We start from the raw sequence: 24,158 nt of genomic DNA on the forward strand, positions 1-24,158 counted from the left end.
GGGGTTGCTGTGCAGAATTAATCAGAGAAAATGTGAGTCCCCAGGAGGAGAAACGGGAGGAGGCGAACAGGGACCTCCAATTACAGCCAGGTGGAGGGTCATCTCGTTCCCCCAAACGATGAAACTGGGTGATTTTTCTTGGGGGGTGGCGGGGAAAACCTAAGCAGGATGGAGAAAAATCAGCATGAAGAAACGAGAGGGAAAAAAAAATAAGCGAGAAGAAAGAAGCAAAAAGGAGGAATCTTTGGGGAGAAAAAACAGGGACTAGAAACTTGAGATCTAAATAAGCGGGTCTAAAACACGTTGTGCTTTCCTGCCTTGGGCGACAGGCCCATGCAGAGCCTCCATGCTCAGGCACAGTCTCCGGCCACAAGCTGAGAAAGCGCTGGAGGAGGGCAGCCAATAGGTAAATTAAATTCATGCAGGACAGGGAGAATAAATTCTCTGAATCTGTTTAATCTCCATTTAATTGATCCGACGGCTGATGAAGCAGAAAGAAGGAAAGCGGCCCTCGGAAATTAACTCTCATGAGGCTAATCTTTTTAAAACGGACAAGCTCAAAGCTAAATCTTGCTGGGGGGGGGGGAGAGATTTAGTTGTCCCCGCCAAGCATCCAGGTAATAAAAGTTAAGCAGACAGGTAGACCTGGAAAACCTACGTGTCTGCCTTCGCTGACAATCAGGGGAAGAAAACAAGAGAAGGAAGGTAAGAATCAAGCAAAAAGTATGGATTCACAGATAATCCTCCACTTATGACAGCCCGTTTACTGACCAAAGCGACGACGATGCGGGAAAAAAGTGACGATCCTTGTACTGACGACCTGCAGAGCATCCCTACAACCGCCGTTTGGGCACCTTGCAAAAGGAATGTACTTATTTATTTATCAAATTGATTCATTAACTAATTACTTTATTTTGGGATGTGTTTATTTGCTGTGTATTTTTATTATGCGTGTAGTTATTTATTAAATGTATAGCCTAGGCGGGTTTATTTACGACGGCTGTAGCATTATAATGAGCCGAGGTGGCGCAGCAGTTAGGGTGCAGTACTGCAGGCCACTTTAGCTGGCTGTGTTCAGCAGGTCAGCGGTTCAAATCTCACCGGCTCAAGGTTGACTCAGCCTTCCATCCTTCCGGGGTAGGTAAAAGGAGGACCCAGATTGTTGGGGGCAATGTAAATATATATATATACATTGCTTACTGGTGTACACCGCTTAGAGAGTGCTTGCACTTAAAGCGGTATACAAGTCTCATAAATAAATAAATAAATCCCAGGATCGCGTAATCGCCATTCGTGGCCTTCCCGGCCGGCTTCCAACAAGCCAAGTCAGTGGGGGAAGGCAGAGTCGCTTAATGACCAGGGGATCTGCTTAACGACTGTGGCAAGAAAAGATCAGGTGTGGTCACAGGATGACTCGTTTACGGATGGAAGATCTGGTGCCAAAACTGGTCATAAGTTCAGGACTACTTGTGATTATCTGGAGGAGGATGGAGCAGATAGCAGATCTCCGCTAGGAACCGTGTCCACCTTTGTGATCCAAGATGAAGACCTGACGGTCTAGGACAGGGATGGCGAACCTTTTAGAGACCAAGTGCCCAAACTGCAACCCTAAACCCACTTATTTATGGTCGGGTGCTGGGTGGGCGTGGTCCACTGAGTGGGCGTGGCTGTGGTGGTCGTGGCAGACTGGGTGGGTGTGGCCAAGGTGGGTGTGGTCACCTCGATGTTGCTCGTGGGGAGGGACGCCTGTGGGGATAGAGCAGGGTTGGGGGAGATCCAGGGGGTCTCTGGCAGGTGGGGCGATGGGCAGGAGGCTCATCCTGAGAGGTGAGGCGAGGCAAGGCGAGGCAGGGCGGGGGTGCCATGGTTGCAGGGCAAGGCGAGGCACGGGCCAAGGCGGCTGCTGCCTGACACCATCGGCCCCCGCACACAGAGGCCAGCATGGGGGGCCGACAGTGTCCGTCAGCAGCCACAGCCTGCCAGCCCCTCGACCGGCGCATTCTGGGGCTCCGCAGCCTGCCTCCAGCAGTTCAGAGAAGCCGCCTCTGAGCTGGACGGCCGGCCAACAGCTGACGAGGCGATGCAGTGGGTTGTGCCTGGGAAAAGGAGAGCATGTGAGGCCAGGAGGGATGGGATGGGGGGAGGGAAACCAACCGTGCTGGGATGCATCCGGCCATGTGGGACCTCGGCGAGTTAACGGGCGGCTGGTGGAAGAGGGACAGTTGCCATCTCCGGGGCATGGTGCACGTGCCCACAGAGAGGACTCTGAGTGCCACCTCTGGCACGCGTGCCATAGGTTCGCCACCACTGGTCTATGATAACTCGCCATGGCCATCTCATCATGGCCAACTCACCATGGTCAACTCACCACGGTCAACTCGCCACGGTCAACATCACAGTCAACTCACCATGGCCAACTCGCCACGGCCATGTCACCACGGCCAACTCACCATGGTCAACTCACCACGGTCAACTCACATGGCCATCTCACCACAGTCAACTCATCATGGTCACCATGGCCAACTCACCACGGCCATCTCATCACGGTCAACTCACCTGGCCAAGTCACTATGGTCAACTCACCAGAGCCAACTCACCTGGCCATCTCACCACGATCAACTCACCAGGGTCAACTCATCATGTCAACTCACCACAGCCATCTCACCACAGCCAACTCACCACAGCTAACTAGGCACAGCCAACTTTCTGCAGCCAATTCACCATGGGGCAACTCGTTGTGGGATAAGAGTTACACTAACATGAAAGAAATGGTGGAAAAGAATAATTCAAGAAAGGATGCGAAAGGAGGGACAGAATGAAATGTGAATGACAAAAATTAAAATATATTTTTATTTATTTTAAATAATTAAATTGAATTGTTGAATTGTCCCCACACTGAGTTGTCCCACAGCAAGTTGGCGAGTTGTCCCATTCTGGACCTCACAGGGAGAAATGGGAGCTCCTTGAGGATCTCAGACTGACATGTGTTGGGGCCGGAGATATGGACAACGACCATCCAAGGAAAGTGGACAGATATCCCAGAAGGACTTTGGGCGCACAACGTGTCTTCTCTCTTTTTAGCAATGCCTTCAAAGAAATCCAACGCAATTGTTGAAAAAATTCAGAGAAGAGCAACTAAGATGATCCAAGGCCTGGAGACCAAAACGTACGAAGAACGGCTGCAGGACTTGGGAATGGCCAGTCTAGAGAAATGAAGAAATAGGGGAGACATGATAGCAGTATTCCAGTATCTGAGGGGCTGTCACAAGGAAGAGGGGGTCAAATTACTCTCCAAAGCACCAGAGGGCAGGACAAGAAACAATGGATGGAAACTGATCAAGGAGAGAAGCAACCTGGAACTAAGGAGAAAATTCCTGACAGCGAGGACAATCAACTAGTGGAACAGCTTATTCCCAGAAATCGTGGGCGCTCCATCAGTGGAGATTGTTAAGAAGAGACTGGACATTCACCTGTCTGACACGATATAGGTTCTCCTGCTTGAGCAGGAGGCTGGACTAGAAGGCCTCCGAGGTCCCTTCCAGCTTTATTCTATTCTCGTTAGGGCCACAGAGAGCCAAGAATTGCTGACTGTCCACTTAAATAAGGAGGACAACCTTGGTCAGAACCTGGCACAGAAGTAAGTGGAGTCCTTGATAGGAAATGGGGTCCTTGATTAACAACCAAGCTCGGAGAGCACCAAGGACCCCAAAAGTTCAACCCCGAGCTACCACAATTCTCTTTGAAACAAGGAAGTCACTGAATTAGAAGCTTCTTAGACGCCCAAACGAGGTCCCCAAGAAGCCCCAAACCCAAGAAAAGGTGCCTTGAAGTGATGGCCTGAAGACCTAACCCCAAGAAGCTCTCAGACCTTCATTTGACATTATCCCTCAAGCAGCCTCTCTTCCTTAAATCGGATTAAAGAGGGAACGAGAGCCCTCTCTCCCCCTTTCCTGCGAATTGACCCCATCGATCCGCTGCCTGGTTAGTCAGGATTCAAATAACGGCGAGGGAGGAGGGAAGATCAGACCGGAGCTTCTTTCTCACCAGCGACGGGGCTTAGGGATCAATAAACTATTAATAAACTGCAGAAGGTTTTAAGGAGAGATCTGTGCGTAATGCTATTTAGCAGCCGGAGTTTACCAACACTGACAGCTCCTCAGAAGGGTAAGTAATTGCATTATTGCAAGGAGGGGCGGGGGAAGCGTAGAGGGGAGAAACCGAGAGGCGGAAAGCCAGTCAGGAACCGGAGGAGGAGGGGAACCAACCCCAGGCTTTGGAGCCCAGAGGTGAAGGCTCCGGGGCCCTGCCTGAAAAGGCACGGGATGCTTCTCCAAACAAGAGCTGATCAGAGTTCTCTTTAGCAAGATTTATTGGGAAGAAAGCAATGGGGTTACAAGGGCTCCACCATGTCAACGGTTCCTGATTGGAAACCAATATCTCCTCGTGTATTCTAGGGGGAAGAGCTTCCTTCCTGCCCTCCTCCATCCAATAATCTATCCATCCAGTCTTTCCTTCTTTCCTCCCTCCCTCCCTCCCTTCTACCAATCTATCCATCCCATCTCTCCTTCCTTCCTTCCTTTCTTCCCTTCCCACCTTCCTTTCCATCCATCCATCCATCTATCCCTTTGTTCCTTCTTTCCTTCCTTGCACCAATCTATCCATCCCATCTCTCTCCTTCCTCCCTCCCTCCCTTCCTTCTTTTCCATCCAGTCATCCATCCATCCACCAATCTATCCCTTCGTTCCTTCTTTCCTTCCTTGCACCAATCTATCCATCCCATCCCTCTCTCCTCCCTCCCTCTCCTTTTCCATCCAGTTATCCATCCATCCATCCATCCATCTATCCCTTCGTTCCTTCCTTCTTTCCTTCCTTGCACCAATCTATCCATCCCATCTCTCTCCTTCCTTCCTCCCTTCCTTTCCATCCATCCACCAATCTATCCCTTCGTTCCTTCTTTCCTTCCTTGCACCAATCTATCCATCCCATCTCTCTCCTTCCTTTCTTCCTTCCTTCCTTTCCATCCATCCATTCATCCATCCACCAATCTATCCCTTCGTTCCTTCTTTCTTTCCTTCCTTGCACCAATCTATCCTTCCTTCCTTCCTTTCCATCCATTCATTCATCCATCCATCCATCCACCAATCTATCCCTTCGTTCCTTCCTTCTTTCCTTCCTTGCACCAATCTATCCATCCCATCTCTCTCTCCTTCCTTCCTTCCTTCCTTCCTCCCTCTCCTCCCTCCCTCCCTTTCCCTCCATCCATCACATCTCTCCTCCCTCCCTTTCTTGGTAGCCCTCAACTTATAACCAGAGGACGGGAGTTTCCTTCATACTGTGTGTCATTCCTCTTGGGGAGGATTTGGGGTGCCAGAACCAACAGATGAATCCTAGAGCCAGCCATTCTTTCTCTCTGAGCCACCCCCCCATGGGCCCTGGGGCCAGGGGACCCAAACAGCAGAGCTTCTCCCGAGGAGTAAGGCGGCCCGGGAGGCACCTGGTGTGGTGTCACCAGCCATGTCAAGTCTTCAGCATTCTCTGCTCTTCTCCTTGGAGAGGAACACAGCTGGCGTTTACTCGGTCATTGCTTCCATGGGATACAAATCAGCCGGTGTGTCTGATTTAAATACGATGGGCTGATCCAGGCATCTCTGAGTGTGGCCAATTAATCCTCCAGATGAAGATGGAAATGTGGAGCTAGGGAGAGAAGGAGGGAAGGGGAGGGGGCAAAGAAGGCGGCCAAATTCGGAGAGGAGGCCTCACCGTGGTTGGTTTTTTTTTGTTCCTTTTGGTGAGGTTGAAATTTGCCTCCCAGGTCTTTCAAAACCGATTAATGGTCTTCCTCACCTACTTGGTTCCCTCCCTCCCTCCCTCCCCGTCTCCACTTGGCTTTCTGGAGCCATCTGGAGCAAGCCGAAAGCTTAAAGAGAGAAAAGAGGTAGATGTGAGTTGCCTAGAAGCAGCCCAGAATGGAGGCTGTGAATTGTGGGTCCATAAGGGACGGAGAAGGAAGCTAAGCGATCACGAGCAAGCAGGTTTTTGATAGAACCCTCAGCTCCCTTGTGTCCATCTTCACCTCTGTGAGGAGGTAGCCAAGAAGATGAAGGATAAAAGAATAGCAGAGTTGGAAGGGACCTTGAAGGTCTTCCAGTCCAACCCCTGGCTCAAGCCGGAGACCCTATACCATTCCAGACCAATGACTGTCCAATCTCTTCTTTAAAAACCCCAGTGATGGAGCACCCACAACTTCTGGAAGCAAGCCATTCCACTGATTAATTGTCCTCACTGTTAGGAAGTTTCTCCTTAATTCCAGGTTGCTTCTCTCCTTGATGAGTTTCCATCCACTGCTTCTTGTTCTGCCTTCAGGACAAGGAGCTTGGCCCAAAACCAAAGACCTTGAACCAAGGACCAATATCATTCCCTTTATCTCCTGAAGGTTCTACAGAAAGAGAAAAGAGCTCCATGGAAGACCTCCTAGACCATCTTTTGACTTCTTCTTACACCTGGTTTCCACCGCTACGTAAAATCCCCCCCCCCTGCCTTTTTTGAGTTCTGCTTCATTTCTGAAGGACTTTGAAGAAGTCCTGATAGCATCACGGACACCATTTTGCTGACTCCAAGACCAACAGAGTTATCAGCCATTTTCAGATGGATTTAAGAAGAGCTCACCAAACCCATCCTGAATTAAAGTTCAGCCAAAACTCATACATGCAATCCCAACGGATCTTGACAAGCATCTGTCTAAATACTGCTACCCGGACAGATCCTTTATCTACCCAGTCCAGTGCTGGGCTGCATATCAAAACAACGAATGGTGGTTAGGAACAAGCAAAGAGAGAGAGAGAGACAGACAGACAGAAAAAAAATGTGTTGAGGTTTTTAGGAGAAACCACAGATGTTTCATAGCCTTTTCTGTCTTCCAATGTAAGCTTCAGGTCTCTTTTTGCATACAAGCAATTGCTTAGGTTGGGGGAAAAAAAATGAGTAAGCATCTTTGCAGTTCAGAATAAATAATGCATGCCTACTTTTTTACTTAGCTGGCAGCCAAGTTTCTGTTGCTTGAGAAGAACCTGGAAAGGGAACTCCCGAGAGGACACGAGAGTTCGCAAAATAAGAACGGGGAGGAGTTTTCCTATCTGTTTTACAAATTTAGGTCTTTTCAGCCAAACTGTTTTGCTGACCAGCCCAAATTCACTGAACTCACCAGCTGTCAACCTCCAGTTCGAGTATCCGAATAAAAGTCCAGGATTATTTTAATCTCTGAAAAGCTTACCGTTTATTGAACGCATGGCCTGGTAAAGGCGAGGTAAAACTAACTCTAAAGTCCCAAGGCATCGGACCGTAGCATATATAACAATGACTTTCCCAGCCAAACTCACCAGATGTCCGTGGAGCTGATGTAATAAACAAGTTCTCTTTGTTATGGGAACCGTCTGCTATCTCCTTCACACCTGCTAGAATGGCCTTGAAAGGCTTCCAGACTGCGGACTCTCAGCAAGCTTTCCGTAGAACTGGAAAGGTTTCGTTTCTCTAGCTAACCCATTGGAAAACAACACCTGCCCCCACCCTTACTCTAAGCTAGGCACGGTAGCTGCCGAATTTTCACTCTTGACACCGACAAAGTTGGAGATTTATCTGACCTAAATATCTGCAGCAGAGGCGATATGGCGACATCCTCTTCCTACCTACAGTTTAACGCAGCAAGATAGGGAGAGGTATGGATGCTACCTCATTTCATGCATGTGGAGGACGCTCCACGGAGGACACCTCTGTGGGGAAGGCGCATCTCTTCTGATCTGTAGATCCCATCTGGATCACGGAAGGTCAGAGAAAGGAGAATGGAAAATTCTCCCCAGGGGTCTGCCTGGCTGCAAAAGACATCTCCCTTCGAATTCTATCATTGCCTTGATGGTTCTCCAGGTGAAGAACATCAAAAAAAAACAACACCCCAACCTGTCTTCCACAGTGAAGGGACATCCTGCAGCCAAGAAGGCTCCAAACACATTTGCACCTCTCAGGTGACCCTGAAGACACAGGTAAACCTCCAAATGGCTGTTGTAATTCCGTGCCAGCCTGTGCTCCCAACAGCTGAGTCTGAGGACTCTGAGGAGGAGGTGGAGGAGGCATTTGAAGGGCCATCGGGGGCAGAGGGATGCTCTGATGAATTACAGGACTCACAGTTTGATGCAGAGCCTGGGCCCTCCAGTCGTGTTCCTGATGAAGCTCAGCTGTGTGAGGAGAATGAGTCAGACTCGGAAGACTCACACCTGATGGACTTGCTAATTGATGCTCGCACACGTCATCAATTAGCGAGAGTAAATCAGCAGCAGTCAATACGGCAACTCCAGAGTAAAAGGAGAAGGCAATGAGAGGCAACGCCTTGGGACTGCTGTATAAAAAGAGGAGGTGTGGGCGGTGCTGGTTGCTGAAGGCAACTGTTTGCAAAATACTTCTTGAGATCCTGGTCTGTTCGTCTTGCTTGTGACTACTCTTCTGTTTGCATCGTGTTTCCTGTGGATTATTTCCTTCCTTTGGACTTGAGTTTTGCTGTTTGTGTTTTGGACTATTTGACAGGTTTGTCACCCATATTAAAAGGGTTTTGTTTTGTTTTAAAGTCTCCAGCCTATTTTATCAACAGGGGTTTGGTTCTTGTGCCTTTAACAAGGATGGCAATAGGCTGGGATAGAACTTTAAGACTTGTGGACTCCAACTCCTAGAATTCCTCAGCCAGCTTGTCTTGTAGACATTTCATGACCCAACTAGGTAGCATCATCAGTGCTAGAAGGGAGAGGGGTCTGCAGGGAGAGGGGGAGGAGGAGGAGGAGGAGGAGGAGGAAACTGCTCAGCTGAGTCCTTTCTGCAGCCCCATGGGAAGATTTGAGAATTTCGTTAGGCGACATCTGATAATCAAGAAGGGGCTCAAAAGCTCCCCCTCCCAAGAATTGGGGTCTACACCAAGCTCAGATGACCAGCCCAAAGAATTTGCATGCTCTCATATTGCTTGGATGCTCAGCGAAGAGAAATTCCACTTTCTAAGGGCAAGAAAGAGCAAGGATCAGCGATGTTCTTATTTCTCCTCTTTCGAACTCAGATCCTGCAGCTGATCCTTCCTTGGGCATGATTTAGCTGTCAAGGGGGCCTCTTCTGGGTCTAGTTTGGGTGATCCCCTTCCTTTGCTGTGATCCCTGTGTTCCTCCACAGCTTACCAAAGCAGTACAGGTAGTCCTCGACTTACGGCTTTTTCATTTAACAACAGTTCAAACTTACAACAGCCTTAGGAAAAGGGATTTACGAACTTTACGCCGGCTGACAACTAATATATACCACCTCCATGGTCACGTGATCACGGTTGGGGTGCCGGGAAATCAGCTCAGATTTACGACTGAGGTTCCACAGTCACACGACCTGCAGATTTCCAGGGGGGAAAAAAGCCCATTGGGGAAGGTGGATTCCCTTAGCGACTGCAGGGATTCGTTTAACAACCACTGTAAGAATTGTTGTAAAATTGGATCTGGCTTACGAACACAATGACTCAACATGGAAATTCCGGTTTCAACTGTGGTCGCTAACAGAGAGGAAGGGGGGAAGGGAGGGAAGAGAATGTAAGGGAGGAAAGAAAGGAGAGAGGGAGGAAGGAAGGAAGAGAAGGAATGAAATAAGGGAGGGAAGGAAGGAAAGAAGGAAGGAAGGGAGGAAGGGAAGGAAGGGAGGGAGGGAAGGAAGGAAAGCAGGAAAGAGAAGGGAAGGGAGGAAAGAAAGAAGGAGAGAATGAGGAAGGAAAGGAGGAAGAAAAAGAAGAAAGGAAAGAAGGAAGGAAGGAAGCAGGGAAGAGAAGGTAAGGGAGAAAGAAAGAAGGAGAGAGGGAGGAAGGAAAGGAATGAAATAAGAGAGGGAAGGAGGGAGGGAGGAAAGGAAGGAAAGAAGGAAAGAAGGGAAGAAAGTGAAGGAAGGAAAGAAGAAGGAAGGAAAGAAGCAGGGAAGAGAAAGTAAAGGAGAAAAGAGAGCAAGGAAGGAAAGAAGAAAGGAAGAAAGAGAAGGAAGGAAAGAAGAAGGAAGGAAAGAAAAAAAGAAGAAGGAAGGAAAGAAGGAAAGAAAGAAAGGAAGCAGGAAAGAGAAGGTAAGGGAGGAAAGAAAGAAGGAGGGAGAGAGGAAGGAAGAGAGGAAGAGAAGGAAGGAAGGAAGGAAGGAAGGAAGGAAGGGGAAGGAAAGGGAAGGAAAACTTCCAGAAACAAACTCGGGTGCCTTCCTTGAGCAGCGCTACTTTGCAGTGAGCTGGTGAGGCTCCAACCCTCGGAGGGAGGGAGGGAGGGAGGAGAAGGACTGTGCCACTGGCCAGCCCCTCCCCTGCCAGGATGCCCACCCTCTGAGTCCAGCACAATTTCCTCGTCCTGGGTGTCTCTGCAGAGGGCTGCAGGGCTGTCTCTCCGAAGGATGGGGGAGAAATTCATTAACTTCCCTATTTTAATGGGATGTTATCCAATTTCGCCTTCCCCGTCTAATGGGCAAACCCAAACTCAATTACCCTTCGAAAAAACGTTAACTTCTCCAAAGTTCCCCCCCCCCCGCCTGCCTTCCACCAGCCACTCAACAGCCGGGAAGGGAAAAAAATCCAAGGAGTATCCTTTGAGGATGCTCTCTCCCTAAGAGGTCGGCTTAGTGAGACCTTCAGACCCTCCCTACGAAAGCAGGTGCAAATGCCCATTAGGGGTGAAAAGCCCCAGAAGGCCCCCCCATCTCTCCATCCAGACACCCCCAGAAGCTAGGAAGCTTCCCAGCTGGGGAGGGGGGCACTCCTTGTCACACACACATGGCAGAGATGGCTTAATTGCTGGCACGTTGTGTATTCTGGCACAAGACTGCCTCTGGGCTAGACAGCTTTTTTCCTTTCCGTGTTCTTCTAATTGGTGGGCCCGGGATTCCTGCAGGGGTCTCTTTCTTCACACACACACACACACACACACACACACACACACACACACACACCACAAACAGACAACTCTACTGGGTGGCAATAAAAGAAGGGCAATAAGAGCATCTGGACTCCACAAGCAGATGTGCAGAAACACGAAAAGCTGACCTTCTGCCCTGCACACTTGCGCTTTGCTAATTGCGCGGCGCCGAGCCAGAAATTTCATCCATGTTTCAGGAAGGGGACGCGAGAAGAATTGCGGCGGTACCGAGATAGACTGCTTCGGGAGATGGGTGCTCCCTCTGGCATGGCTGCCAGCAGGCGCAACTCGCCGGAGAATAGGACTGCAGGCACTCCTCATTTAGTGACAGCCTCATTTAGCAGTTATGACCCGTCTAATCAGCATTTCCTGCCCTCGACACACCAAGGACAGAGAGATGCCTGCTCTTGTTTAATAGCAAATAAGTAAACAATTCAGGAGAGGGGTCTCTGGTGGTGCAATATTTTTTTTTTGGTATAGTATGGAAAGAAGATGAAGAGAACAAAAGAGGGAGGGAAGGAAGAAAGGAAGGAGGAAGAGATGTGATGGATGGAGGGAAAGGAAGGAAGGAAGGAAGGAGGGAGGGAGGGAAGGAAGGAAGAAAGGAAGAAATGATAGGATGGATGGATGGATGGAAAAGAAGAAGGGAGTCAGGGAGGGAAGGAAGGAAGAAGTGATGGGATGGATAAATGAATGGATGGAAAGGAAGAAGGGAGGCAGGAAGAAAGGAAGGAAAGATGTGATGGAGGGAGGGAAGGAAGGAAGGAAGAAGAGATGTGATGGGTGGAAAGGAAGGTAGGAGAGGTAATGGAGGGAGGGAGGGAGAGAGGGAGGGAGGAAAGGAAGGAAGGAAGAAATGATGGGATTGATGGATGGAAAAGAAGAAGGGAGTCCGGGAGGGAAGAAAAGAAGAAGTGATGGAAAGGAAGAAGGGAGGCAGGGAAGGAAGAAAGGAAGGGAGATGTGGTGGAGGGAGGGAAGGAAGGAAGAAATGATGGGATGGATAGATAGATGGATGGAAAGGAAGAAGGGAGGCAGGGAAGGAAGGAAGAAGTGATGGAATGGATAGATGGAAAGGATGGAGGAAAGGAAGGAAGAAGTGATGGGATGGATAGATGGAAGGAAGGAAGGAAGGAAGGAAGGAAGGAAGGAAGGAAGGAAGGAAGGAAGGAAGGCCGTCAGCAGTACAGCAAAAGAAAGCAAGCATATTTTGCAGTTTCCAATAAAGAAACTGCCAAGTCAGAGAATATGGAATGAATTAGTAAAGCCAGCGAAATCCTTGCAAAACAGTAATTACTCATGTCAGTAGATTCCACCGCAATTAGGCTGAGCAGGAAGCAAAGTTGCCTGGGACACAAAGTCAGGATTTAAGGGGCAGAAGGAAAAAAACAGTGTGGTCTGCATTGCCGGGCGCTGCTGGTGCCAAAAGCCACAATTCTCTCCTCTGACAACCCTGGCTGAGTGATTTTGTGATGGATGAAGCTGGCCCAGAGGTCAAACCTACTGAAAGGAAACCTGGTTCTTAAGTCTAGAGCAACGTGTGAATTGAGAGACAGGTCTGGAAAGTTAAAAGTCACCACCACAAAACTCCTTCCAGCTTAATTGAGCATCCCCGAAAAGTTTTTCTTTTTTTTTCCCTATCTCATTCTGCTCCTCCCAAGCATCTTTCATTGCAGATCTCAACAAGAATTTGATCAAGATGGAATCCAGCTCAAATTAAAAACCCCAAGAAGCAATCCTTAAAAGCCACCAGCAGTAAACTTAGAAGGAAATAATTTAAGAAGCAATCCTTAAAAGCCAGAGTCTTCCAACTTGGCCCTTTGATGACTTGTGGACTTCAACTCCCAGAATTCCTCAGCCAGGCATGCTGGCTGAGGAATTGTGGGAGTTGAAGTCCACAAGTCATCAAAGGGCCAAGTTGGAAGACCCCGGCTTAAAAGTGACCTGTGTTAAATTTAGAATAAAGTAATTTAAGAAACAAACCTTAAAAGCAACCTGTGCTTTTAATACTAATAAAAATAATAATTCTTGCCAGAACTAACTTTGGGAAATTCACCCTCTTCTCTTACACCTCTTATTTTTTAAAGATGGCTATCCAAAAAAGAAAGAAAGGAAAAATCACAGAAGACACCGTGAATAAAAATCCTGCTGGGCAAATGGAACCTCCATAACCGCAGCCAGGCTACTTGACTGTCAACCAAATCCTCTTTCAGTGACCGTTTCGTTTAGCAAGCCTTTATTTTATTCATTTGCCCATTTCTGAAACTGCCCGCCTCCCTCACAGAAAACAAAATCTTAAAAGATAAAGATGTACAATTTAGACGTGAATTAAAAAGCCATTCTTTGCAGTTAAAGCGGAGAAGAAAAAGTCAGTTTGCAACTTTTCCTCGCTTTGACGACCTGCTGCAGGCCTGCAAAGCGGAGGAAAGCTGGAATGGGACCCAAAGGAAGGAAGGAAGGAAGGAAGGAAGAAGAAATGTGATGGATGGAAAGGAAGGAAGGAAGGAGAGGTGAGGGAGGGAGGGAAGGAGGGAAGGAAGGAAGGAAGGAAGGAAGGAAGGAAGGAAGGAAGGAAGGAAGGAAGGAAGGAAAGAAAGAAAAAATGATGGGATTGATGGATGGAAAAGAAGTAGCAATGTGGTTGCTAAAAGAAGAAGCAATGTGGTTGCTAAACGAGGACTGCCTACCTCGCTTACTTGGCAGCTAATCTTGGAAGCCACCCAGAATTTAAAAAAATATTAGAAGGTGCGGAAATGGACAGAGTTACTATGAGGTTGAAAGAAAAAGAAGAAACAGAAAATACTTGCAAACTTGGGACTGATTTTACCAAGGGCTGGAGAAAAGAATCAAGGATCAGCAATTTAAATTTGCATTAGCGAAGGATAAACCTGTCGGATAAACTGAATTGTGTGAAAAAGATTAATAAAAACTTTACAAAAACTGAATTGTATGAAAAAAGTTAATAAAAACTTTGCCCCCCCAAAAGAAAGGAAAGAAAAGGAGAGGTGAGAATCCTTGCAAACAGAGAGGGGAGGTTTTTGGTTGTTTTTTTTACAAAATGAACGGAAGCCAAACGCGCGGGCAAAGAATTAATGTGCCGCGGATAATTTTTCCGCTCTGCGTGGCCAGGAAAACAAGGGCTACAACGCACCAGAGCGTGTATCTTTACGTTCAAAAAAGAAAAAGAAATGAGAAAGGGAAGACATATCCAGCCTTATATTTCACACTCCTCAGGAACAGTTTTATGCCCCACTTTTAAAGCTTGGAGTATAAAATTAAGTAATAAAGCCAAAATTGCTTGCTGAGTTGCAGAAAAGCGAGGGTGGGGTGGGTGGGAGGGGGGCTTAGTAGCCACGTGCAGTGTGTCCAGTTTCCACTTTTACTATTTTTGCAAATTTCTCCCCCTCAACTTACAACAGTCCATTTAGCGACCGTTTGAAGTTACAACAGCACTGGAAAAAAAGGGACTTAGGAGAGCTTTTTTTTCACACCGCCGTTGCGCCCCCCCCCATGGATCACGTGATCAAAATCCTCAGGCTTGGCAACTGGCTCATATTTATGACGGTCGCAGTGTCCCGGGATCACGTGATCCCTCTTTGCCACCTCCTCAGAAGGAAAGTCCATGGGGGGAAAGCCAGATTCACTTAACAAGCCGGGTTGCTAACTTATCAACTGCTGCGATTCGTTTAACGACGGTGGCCAGGCAGGTCGTAGAACGGGGCAAAACTCACTTGACTTGTCTTGCTTCACGACGGAAATTGTGAGCTCTGTTGTGCGTCGTAAGTCGAGGACTATGACAAGGGATGTGGCCAATGAGTGAACTGCAGTCCTCGTTTAGCGACTGCCTCATTTAGTGACGGTTTGCCGTTACGAGGGTGATGGGAAAAGTAACTCTGCCACCAGTGCTCGGATGATCTCTGCCCATCTGTAAGCGAAGGAAAGCTGAGGAGATCTTGTGATCTTCCACTTAGCCGCTGCTTTGCTTGACGATCAAGTTGCCAGTCCCTATTGTGTCGTTAGGAAAGGACTCCCTGTACATGCAGGCAACAAAACTTCTTACACACTGCTGAAAAGGCGAAAGCTGGACCATCACAGATGCAGCTGCGTAGGTGAGATTCAGCCTTAGAAGGTGCACAGGGATTATGCTGGGCTCAAGCAAGCGAGCCAAGTGACATTTTACAAAACAAGGCTTTCTCTTCTTTGCTTTACCTTCATTTCCATCCTCCCTGACTCAACTCATGTATCCTGGGGCCATCTGCATCCCTCCCCAAACTCTCAGATTGCACCACTGCTCTTCTAAACCTTCTTGAGGACTCTGAAGGCCATCTATCCCACCCCCGGACTGTTGCGTTTTTACTACACTGTACAGCTTAGGGGGCTGCACGAACCAGGGTCAACAGGACCCCCCCCAGAGTTGGCAGGAAGAGCTGGGTGCCTCTAGAGGGGAGGGGAGCCACACCACAACATTCCCCGGTGAACTGCCTACTCCAAAGGGCCACAAGCTGGTGTTGGGGACGGAGGCAGCGAGCCAAGCTGCAGACACACAGTGAATGAGCAGCTGATTAGGGTTCTGGCAGGGAAGGATTTAAAAATAGAAGAGGCAAACAGCTGTAATTAATTAGCTGGATTGGCAGCTGGGAGGGAGGGGGGGGGAACTGTCCAAAACCTGTGAGCCAGACGGAAAAGAACCGTTGTTGTAGTTGTGTTTTGTTACAGATTCCTGACTGGTTTGCCATGCCTGCACTTCTGCGTGGCTGCCTGCTGAAACAGGCAGGGTTGCGGTGGGCAAATCAGAGAAATGCCTTTCACACACACAGTGCCACTTCAAGAGAAAGTGCAGGCTCACTGTTGAGGCATGCAGGAAAAGACACAGGAGGAACCTGTCTAAATTATATGGATAATTTGCAAATGTGCAAACAGCAGCCAGCATAAAATGTGGGTTTTTGAAGGCGGAAAGGAAAGGAAAGGAAAGGAAAGGAAAGGAAAAAGGGAGGAAAATGAAAGGAAAGGGAAGGGAAGGAAAGGAAAGGAGAGGAGAGGAGAGGAAAGGAAAAAGGGAGGAAAATGGAAGGAAAGGAAAGGAAAGGAAAGGAGAGGAGAGGAAAGGAAAAAGGGAGGAAAATGGAAGGAAAGGAAAGGAAAGGAAAGGAAAGAGGCAGGAAAATGGAAGGAAAGGGAAGGGAAGGAAAGGAGAGGAAAGGAAAGAGGGAGGAAAATGGAAGGAAAGGAAAAGAAGAAATTAAGAAAGAAGAGAAAGAAAAATAAAGGAGATAGGAGAGATAAGAGAATGAAAGAAAAAGGAAGGAAGGAAGGAGAGAAAGAAATGTAGATGAGGGAGATAGGGAGGAGTGATAAGAGAATGAAAGAAAAAGGAAGGAAAGAAGGGAGGGAAGGAGGAGGAAGGGAATAAAAGAAAAAAGCAAGAGAGAAGAAGAAAAAGGAGGAAGGAAGGAAGGAAGGAAGGAAGGAAGGAAGGAAGGAAGGAAGGAGAGAAAGAAGTGTAGATGAGGGAGTCAGGGAGGATAGATAGGAGAAAGAAGAAAGAGGGAGGGAAGGAGGGAGGGAGGGAATGAAAGAAAAATGCAAGAGGGAAGAAGGAAAAGGAGGAAGAATGAAGGAAGGAAGGAAGGGAGGAAGGAAGGAAGGAAGAAAAGAAAGAAAGATTTTGCCTACTCTCGCTATTTTATCCTCTCCGGACCTCTCTCTATTTCTTCAGATTATCTAGAGAGGTCTCAGACCCTCAAACTGGCTGGGCTCAATTTCTGAATCTCCCAACCTTGCTAAACTACATTGTCCATCCTTCCTTACAACTGTCCATGCTGGCCTGGCTGTGGGAGATGGGTTCAAGAACACCCAACTGCTCAGACCCGGGAGCTCACTGTTCCGTTGTGGCAGAAGTCAACCTTTGCTTTATTTCGGCTGAAACCTGGCAAGGTGAGCAAGGTGGAGCGTGCTTACTTTTCAGGTGTGGTTCATTCATTTTCTGAAGGCTGGGCCAGGAAACTGATGGGGAAAAAAACCCCTTTTTTTTGTGCCACTGAGATGGAGATGCCGTGTTATCGCCAGCAGCCGGACTGAATCGGATCTTATTTTTATTGTAGGGGTGAAAAAATTCATGGCTAGCTTAGAAGCCAACTTAAGCCTTTGAGACGTTGCATTTGGACCCCCAGAGACAGCTGCGAAGAACCCAAGGCCCTGCCTTCCCCAACACAGCCTGTCTCCAAGGGGCTGAACCACAAGTGGCCTTGGCTACAGGAGAGAGAGAGAGAGAGAGAGAGAGAGAGAGAGAGAGAGAGAGAGAGAGAGAGAGAGAGAGAGAGAGAAACAGCCCCCCCCAAAAAAAGCAGGACAAGGCTGGCTCTCCGCTTCTTCCTGTCCTGCAAAGTGGCCAAGAAAACCAGGCGCTTTGCTTTGCACGGTAAATGCAAAGATTTATTCCTTTCATTAAAAGCTTCTTTAATTTCCCTCTGCCCTGCCCCCCCCCCTTTGCAAATCCCATCGTGGGATATATTTTATGCACCTAATTATGCGCAGGGACCAGAAGGGAAGCAATGGGAAGCTGTTTGAAGAAAGCTGGAACTGGAGGGGGGGGAGGAACCTGAGGATGGGGGGGTTCACAGGTGGGAGGGGGGCAAAATCAATGCTTCCCTCAGATCCCCCCCCAAAAGCTCTTTGTTTCCCACTGGTCTTTAAGAGGGTGTCGGAGAGCTGAACATCAAAATAAACATAAAACTTTCTCTTGCCTGAATCTTCTGCAAAAACTGGACTTTCGACCTACAGAGAGTTCCCGACTTACGACTTTCCATTTATCGACTATTCAAAGTTACGACGTGCTGGAAAAAAAGTCCTTGCACGTACGACGGCCGCAGGGTCCCTGCGGTCCACGTCTGGAGGCTTGACGTCTGCCAGGCATTCGTGATGGCTGCAGCGAGTTGCGATCGCGTGGTCTCCATTTGCGACCTCAGACAAGCCCAGGCCGTAACGAGGGAAGCCCCGATTCGCTTAACGATGGCACGGTTCGCTTAGTGACGGCCGCAAAAAGGTCACAAAGCTGGATGCGGCTCACAAGGACGGTGCATAAGTGTAACAAAATACAGGTGACGACCTCAGCTGACGACCACAGTCGGGCCCAAAACTTCTGCACTGAAGTGAGGCATTTGTTGAGTTTTGCCTCCTTTTATGACCTGTCTTGTCGTTAAGTGAATCACCGAAAGTTGATGAGTGAGTAATCCGGTTGTTAAGTGTATTTGGCTTCCCCATTGCTCGTCAGAAGTTCGCAAAAGGGGATCGATCACGTGACCCCGGAACGATGAGAGCGTCATAAATGTGAGTCGGTGGTCCGGCGTCTGAATTTTGATCATGGGGATGAGGCAAAGGACGTAACTGTGAAAAAAAAACGCTCTCGAGTCTCTATTTTCAATGCCTGTTGTAACTTGGAACGGTCACTAAATGAACTGTGGTAAGTGTAAATGAACATGAACTGATTAGCAACGGAGTTTCTGGCCAAAATCCTGCCCGGGATTGAGCTAAGAGCGCCAGATCCCAAACGGAGGCTCCCCTGGATGGGGCAGACCCCTTCAGAAGACCCATCTGGCTTCTCCTGCTGCCTCGCACTCGCTACCAGATCCACCTCTCCACCTCCCTGGTCCGCCATCCCGCTCTTCGGAGAGCTGTCGCCTTGGCAGCGGCAGCGCTGGGACTTTCCCCTCTCTCGAAATGCATCAATTTGTAAATATCTTCATTTACATGTAAATGTGGACTCCTTATCCCCCCCCCCGTCTCTCTCGCCAATCAAGCGACCGTGGCAGCTGCATCTGCCGGCAACTTCAGCAGCCTCGGTGGGCCGCGGCTGAGCCGTGGTCCATTCCGCTGAGAAGCTCCCCTTCCCCACCCCACGTTCTTGCCCTTTTCTCCCCCCCCCACCCTGCTTCTCCACGTCGTGCGTCGATTCTTGTTTCCAACATTTCTTTCTCTGCTGAACGACGGACAGCTTCCTGTCCCTTCTGCTCCGCACGTGGCGGGTGGCAACATACAATCGCCACTGTACCACGGGACGTGTTGACAGCAACTACAATCACAACTATGCAGCAAAAAGAGAAAGTGATAGCACCAGCAATAGCACAGACTTATATACCGCTTCACAGGGCTTTGCAGCCCTCTCTAAGCAGTTTACAGAGTCAGCCTATTGTCCCCCCAACAATCTGGGTCCTCATTTTACGGACCTTGGAAGGATGGAAGGCCGAGTAAAGCCTTGACTCGGTCAGGATCGAACTGCTGGCTGCAGACAGAGTCACCCTGCAATACTGCCTTCTAACCACTGCACCACCATGGCTCTTAATGGAATATTTGATCAGCTACAGCAATAACAATAGCCCTTAGACTTATATACTGCTTCCCAGGGCTTTGCAGCCCTCTCTAAGTGGCCTCTTGCCCCCCAACAATCGGGTCCTCATTTTATCGACCTCGGAAGGATGGAAGGCTGAGTAAAGCCTTGACTCGGTCAGGATCGAACTGCTGGCTGTGGGCAGAATCAGCCTTCAATGCTGCATTTTAACCATTGCACACCATGGAAGGAAGGAAGGAAGGAAGGAAGGAAGGAAGGAAGGAAGGAAGGAAGGAAGGAAGGAAGGAAGGAAGGAAGGAAAGATAGCACTTGGACTTATATACCGCTTATATCCCGCTTCACAGTGCTTTACTGCCCTCTCTAAGTGGTTTACAGGGTCAGGCCTTTTGCCCCCAACAATCTGGATCCTCATTTTACCGACCTCAGAAGGATGAAAGGCTGAGTCAACTTTGAGTCGGTCAGGATCGAACTGCCAAACTGCTGGCAGTCATCAGAATTAGCCTGCAGTACTGCACTCTAACCACTGCGCCACCACAGCTCTTCTGATGCCCCAAAAATGTGCGCCAGAGCTCAAGGTGGCATAGAAAGTACTCCCCAACCTATGACCATAATAGTGATTTGCCATTACAGGTGGTCCTCTACTTACGACCAACAATTGAGCCCAGCATTTCTGTTGTTAAACAAGGAAGTTGTTAAGTGAGCTTTGCCCCATTTTACAATGCCACAGCTGTTAAGGGAATCATTGTGTAGTTGTTAAGACAGCCACCTGGTTGCTAAGTGAATCTGACTTCTCTATTGACTTTAGGGATCACATGACCCGGGGATGCCGTAACCGTCATAAATACGAGTCAGTTGCCGAGCATCTGAATTTTGATCACGTGACCGTGAGGAGGCTGCCACGGTCGTAAGTGTGGAAAAACGGTCATAAGTCGCTTTTTTCAGTGACATAACTTTGAAGTAAATGAATGCTTGTTAAGTTGAGGACTACCCGTACGGTCGTAAGTCATGATAGTTGTACAACGGCTCACCCATATGAACCGACACAATTTTGCTACCGTTTTTGTGGTGATTGCTGGGTGAATGCCAAGGTTGTCAAAATCCTTGACTTATGGCTGCTATCGTTGATGCCTGGAGCCATAAAAGGGTCTTCATCAAGCCAGACCCCACTGAAATTTGTGGTTTAATTCAGGTCTTCCAAGCAACGTCATTCCGTTCATCTGCTCATCGTGGATTTTTGACCCATGATCATTGGGTTTCTGTGGCTAAATCAAGTCAACCTGACTCTGTGAAATAAATCTGATTTGTAATGGGATATTCAACAACTCTGCTTCTATCTCTGCACGGTTACGGCGCGTGGGAACTATTTGGAAAGGAGATGGTTTGAGTTACCTCACTGTGGACTGGTAGACCAGGTCTTCTCTCTTGCGGTAGTTCTCCATGTGTGACTGGTTGGTGGAGAACATGGCATCAAAAGTGAAGATTTTCTGTTTGATGGTGCCACCGTCTGTTACCTGCCAAGGGATATATCAGAGAAGAGAAAAATTAAAAAATTTGGAGCGCTTCAGAAGATGTCAAAGGATGGAGGGAAGTTCATGAGATGTTCACCACCCTTCATGGTTGATGGTTGAACATCTCGTTTGTTTACCCATTGACACCACCTCCCAGAAGATATTTAATTCAACTGGCAGTTGAGAGGGTGCAAATTGCAACTTCCGTCATCCCCATCCCAGTATCTTTGCTGGTTGAACTGGGGAAGAAAGGATTAGATTGCATGGATCCTCTTTCAGGCACGATACTCATTTCATTATAAAAAAAAACCAGGATCCACCTCCCAGAAGACCTTTAACTAAGTAGTGGGTTCACGCATCGCACCTAACCCGAACCTTTCTTGAATTTGCTTATCACAATTTCCAGAAACAATGAATGAATGAACCATCTTTATTTTACAGAAAGTCACCAGCTGAAATCCCAATTTCATATCTGCTTCTCCAGTGCAATAATACGGTGTTCAAACGGGTAGATTTGGCTCCAAGACAATTATGCAGCTTCCTTCACAATTATACACTGATTTTCCCAGACTCCCACTTGTAAATTCTTAATTCTACTACCTTTTTCCCTGAAAATAATTTTGAAATGTTTTTTTCACCTCTCACCCCTTCGTATTTCTCTTGATTTCCTCTAGCATCTGCTTATTCGCAGCTACGTAGTTTAAAAATAAGCTCATATGAAATGGGAAGGGGAGGAAGGAAGGAAGGAAGGAAGAAAGGAAGGAAGGAAGGAAGGAAGGAAGGAAGGAAGGAAGGAAGGAAGGAAGGAAGGAAGGAAGAAAAAAGGAAGAAAGAAAAAAGGAAGGAAGGAAGGAAGGAAAGATGTGTGAGAGATGATAGATAGATAGATAGATAGATAGATAGATAGATAGATAGATAGATAGATAGATAGATAGATAGGCAGGCAGGCAGGCAGGCAGACAGACAGACAGACAGACAGACAGACAGACAGACAGACAGCTAGATGTGGGATAGAGATAGATAGATAGATAGATAGATAGATAGATAGATAGATAGATAGATAGGCAGGCAGGCAGGCAGGCAGACAGACAGACAGACAGCTAGATGTGGGATAGATAGATAGATAGATAGATAGATAGATAGATAGATAGATAGACAGACAGACAGACAGACGTGGGAGAGATGATAGATAGATAGATAGACAGACAGACAGACAGACAGATGTAGGAGAGATGATAGATAGATAGATGTTTGAGATGATAGATGGATGAATGATAGATACAGAAATGATAAATGGAGAGAAAGATAATTAGATGTCTGTGAGACGATAGACATATATATATATATATAGAGAGAGAGAGATGTCTGAGTTGATAGATGGCTGGATGATGGATAGATACAGACAGATGATAGATGGAAAGAGAGAGATAATTAGAGGATTGTGAGATGATAGATAGATAGATAGATAGATAGATAGATAGATAGATAGACACCGACAGACAGAGAAAGAGAAATGACAGACAGATGGACAAGTTGAGTGGATGGAGGGATGGAAGAAAACAGAGTTATCTTCTCAAATAAAAACAAAGAAAGAGCATCTGAGGGCAAGAGGGAACAACCCCATCCGTCTCCAGGGAAGGGCTGGGCCAGACCCAACATGGCTGCCATTTTGTGAGACCTGAAAGCGGGTCCTCCGGGCCTCATGCGGAGCGTCCTGCTTGCTTGCTGGCCCAGAAGGGGAAGCCATAAAACGGGAGGGAGAGAAAGACAAAAGACTCTTCAGACCCACCAGAACCGAGAGCGCTACTCTTTCGCTTCCACCTCAGCTATTCCCAAGTTACACCTCGTTGTTTCCAAGATAATAGGTGACAAGATGTGAGCCCGCTAATGAAATAACACACCTGCCGGCAGTGTCAAAATGTCTCTTCTGAGGAAAAAGCAGAGGGTGGTAATAGGCTCCTTCAGAGCAAATGTCTAGGGAGTAAATAAATAAATATCCTGGGAGATGGAGGAGTCGTGGGCACGTGGGGGTGGGCAAGGGGGCAGGAATTGGGAGAACAGCAGAAATACCTCGCCTTGCGTTAGGGAGACAAAGAGCTAGGTCGCTGCGTTCACGTAACACAACAAGCCGTAGTTTCTCAAACATGGTTATCTTGCTAAATCTCAATTAGCTGCAACGGTGTCCACATTAAGCCATAATCTGCAATTTGTAAAGGATAATGTCTTTGGTGCTCTCTGAGTTGGGCTGTTTTTTTTTTTTTTTTTTTTTTGCAGACGTCTCATGACCCAAACTAGGTAACACCATCAGTGCTAGGAGGAGGAGGAGGAGGAGGAGGAATAAAGAGGGATTCTTGCTGCCCTCTGAGCTTGATTGTTTTCTTGCAAATGCTTCATTACCCAAAGCAACCTAGAACTAAGGAGAAACTTCCTGACAGTGAGAACAATTAACCAGTGGAACTCCTTGCCTCCAGAAGTGGGGAATGCTCCCACACTGGAGGATTTTAAGAAGAGACTGGCCAGCCATTTGTCTGAAATGGTATAGGGCTTCCTGCCTGAGCAGGGGGTTGGACTAGATGACCTCCAAGGTCCCTTCCAGCTCTATTTACTCTACTCTACTCTACTCTACTATCCTATCCCTATCCCATTCCATTCTATTCTTTTCTATTCTATTCTAATCAAGGAGAGAAGCAACCTGGAACTAAGGAGAAACTTCCTGACAGTTAGAACAATTAACCAGTGGAACAGCCTGCCTCCAGAAGCGGTGAATGCTCCAACACTGGAAGTTTCTAAGAAGAGATTGTCTGAAATGGTATAGGGTTTCCTGCCTGAGCAGGGGGTTGGACTAGATGACCTCCAAGGTCCCTTCCAACTCTTATTATTATTATTATCAGCGCTATCTAGTACCAACTAGCACTGATAATGTTACCTAGTTGAGTAGTAAAACGTCTGCAAGAAAACAACCCAATTCAGTTGAGCATCAAGGACACCCTCATTTCAACCCTGAGCTACCAATATTCTCCTTTATTGATAAAGATAACAGCTGAGTTACTTATGCATTTGTTTTGCATAACCTTCATAGGAATTTATTGATTAAGCATTGATCCACAGGCATAACCCATGGTTTTACTGATCGTGGTTTGATCTTAGACTGATCTCGCAAGCCGCTTTGGGCACAGCTGCTGCAGACGGCCAAATAAACAGATGGAAATGCAGCTAGTCCTCGTTTAGTGGCCACAATTGGGAGCTGCAACCTGGTCGTTAAACAAAGCAGTCACTAAAGGAAACTGCGGCTGCAATTATGATCTTACAGATCTGCAAAGGGCAACGATCAATGCAAGGATGGCCCTAAACTTTTTTCAC

At 47.7% G+C, this 24,158-nt stretch overlaps 1 protein-coding gene across 4 annotated transcripts in view; it reads right to left on the reverse strand.

Moving 5' to 3' along the window:
• Positions 1-24,158, reverse strand: part of IGSF21 (immunoglobin superfamily member 21) — a 252,342-nt gene that overhangs the window by 40,426 nt on the left and 187,758 nt on the right. For all 4 annotated transcript variants that reach the window (XM_039355070.1, XM_039355069.1, XM_039355071.1 and 1 more), the window contains one exon: positions 20,680-20,801. In XM_039355070.1, coding sequence (XP_039211004.1) covers positions 20,680-20,801 — 122 coding nt within the window. The remainder of the gene's footprint in view (positions 1-20,679; positions 20,802-24,158) is intronic.

The sequence above is a fragment of the Crotalus tigris genome, unplaced genomic scaffold, assembly GCF_016545835.1.
Source record: "Crotalus tigris isolate CLP2741 ecotype Arizona unplaced genomic scaffold, ASM1654583v1 scf7180000018590.67127310178:1205815, whole genome shotgun sequence".
NCBI classification, from domain to species: domain Eukaryota; kingdom Metazoa; phylum Chordata; class Lepidosauria; order Squamata; family Viperidae; genus Crotalus; species Crotalus tigris.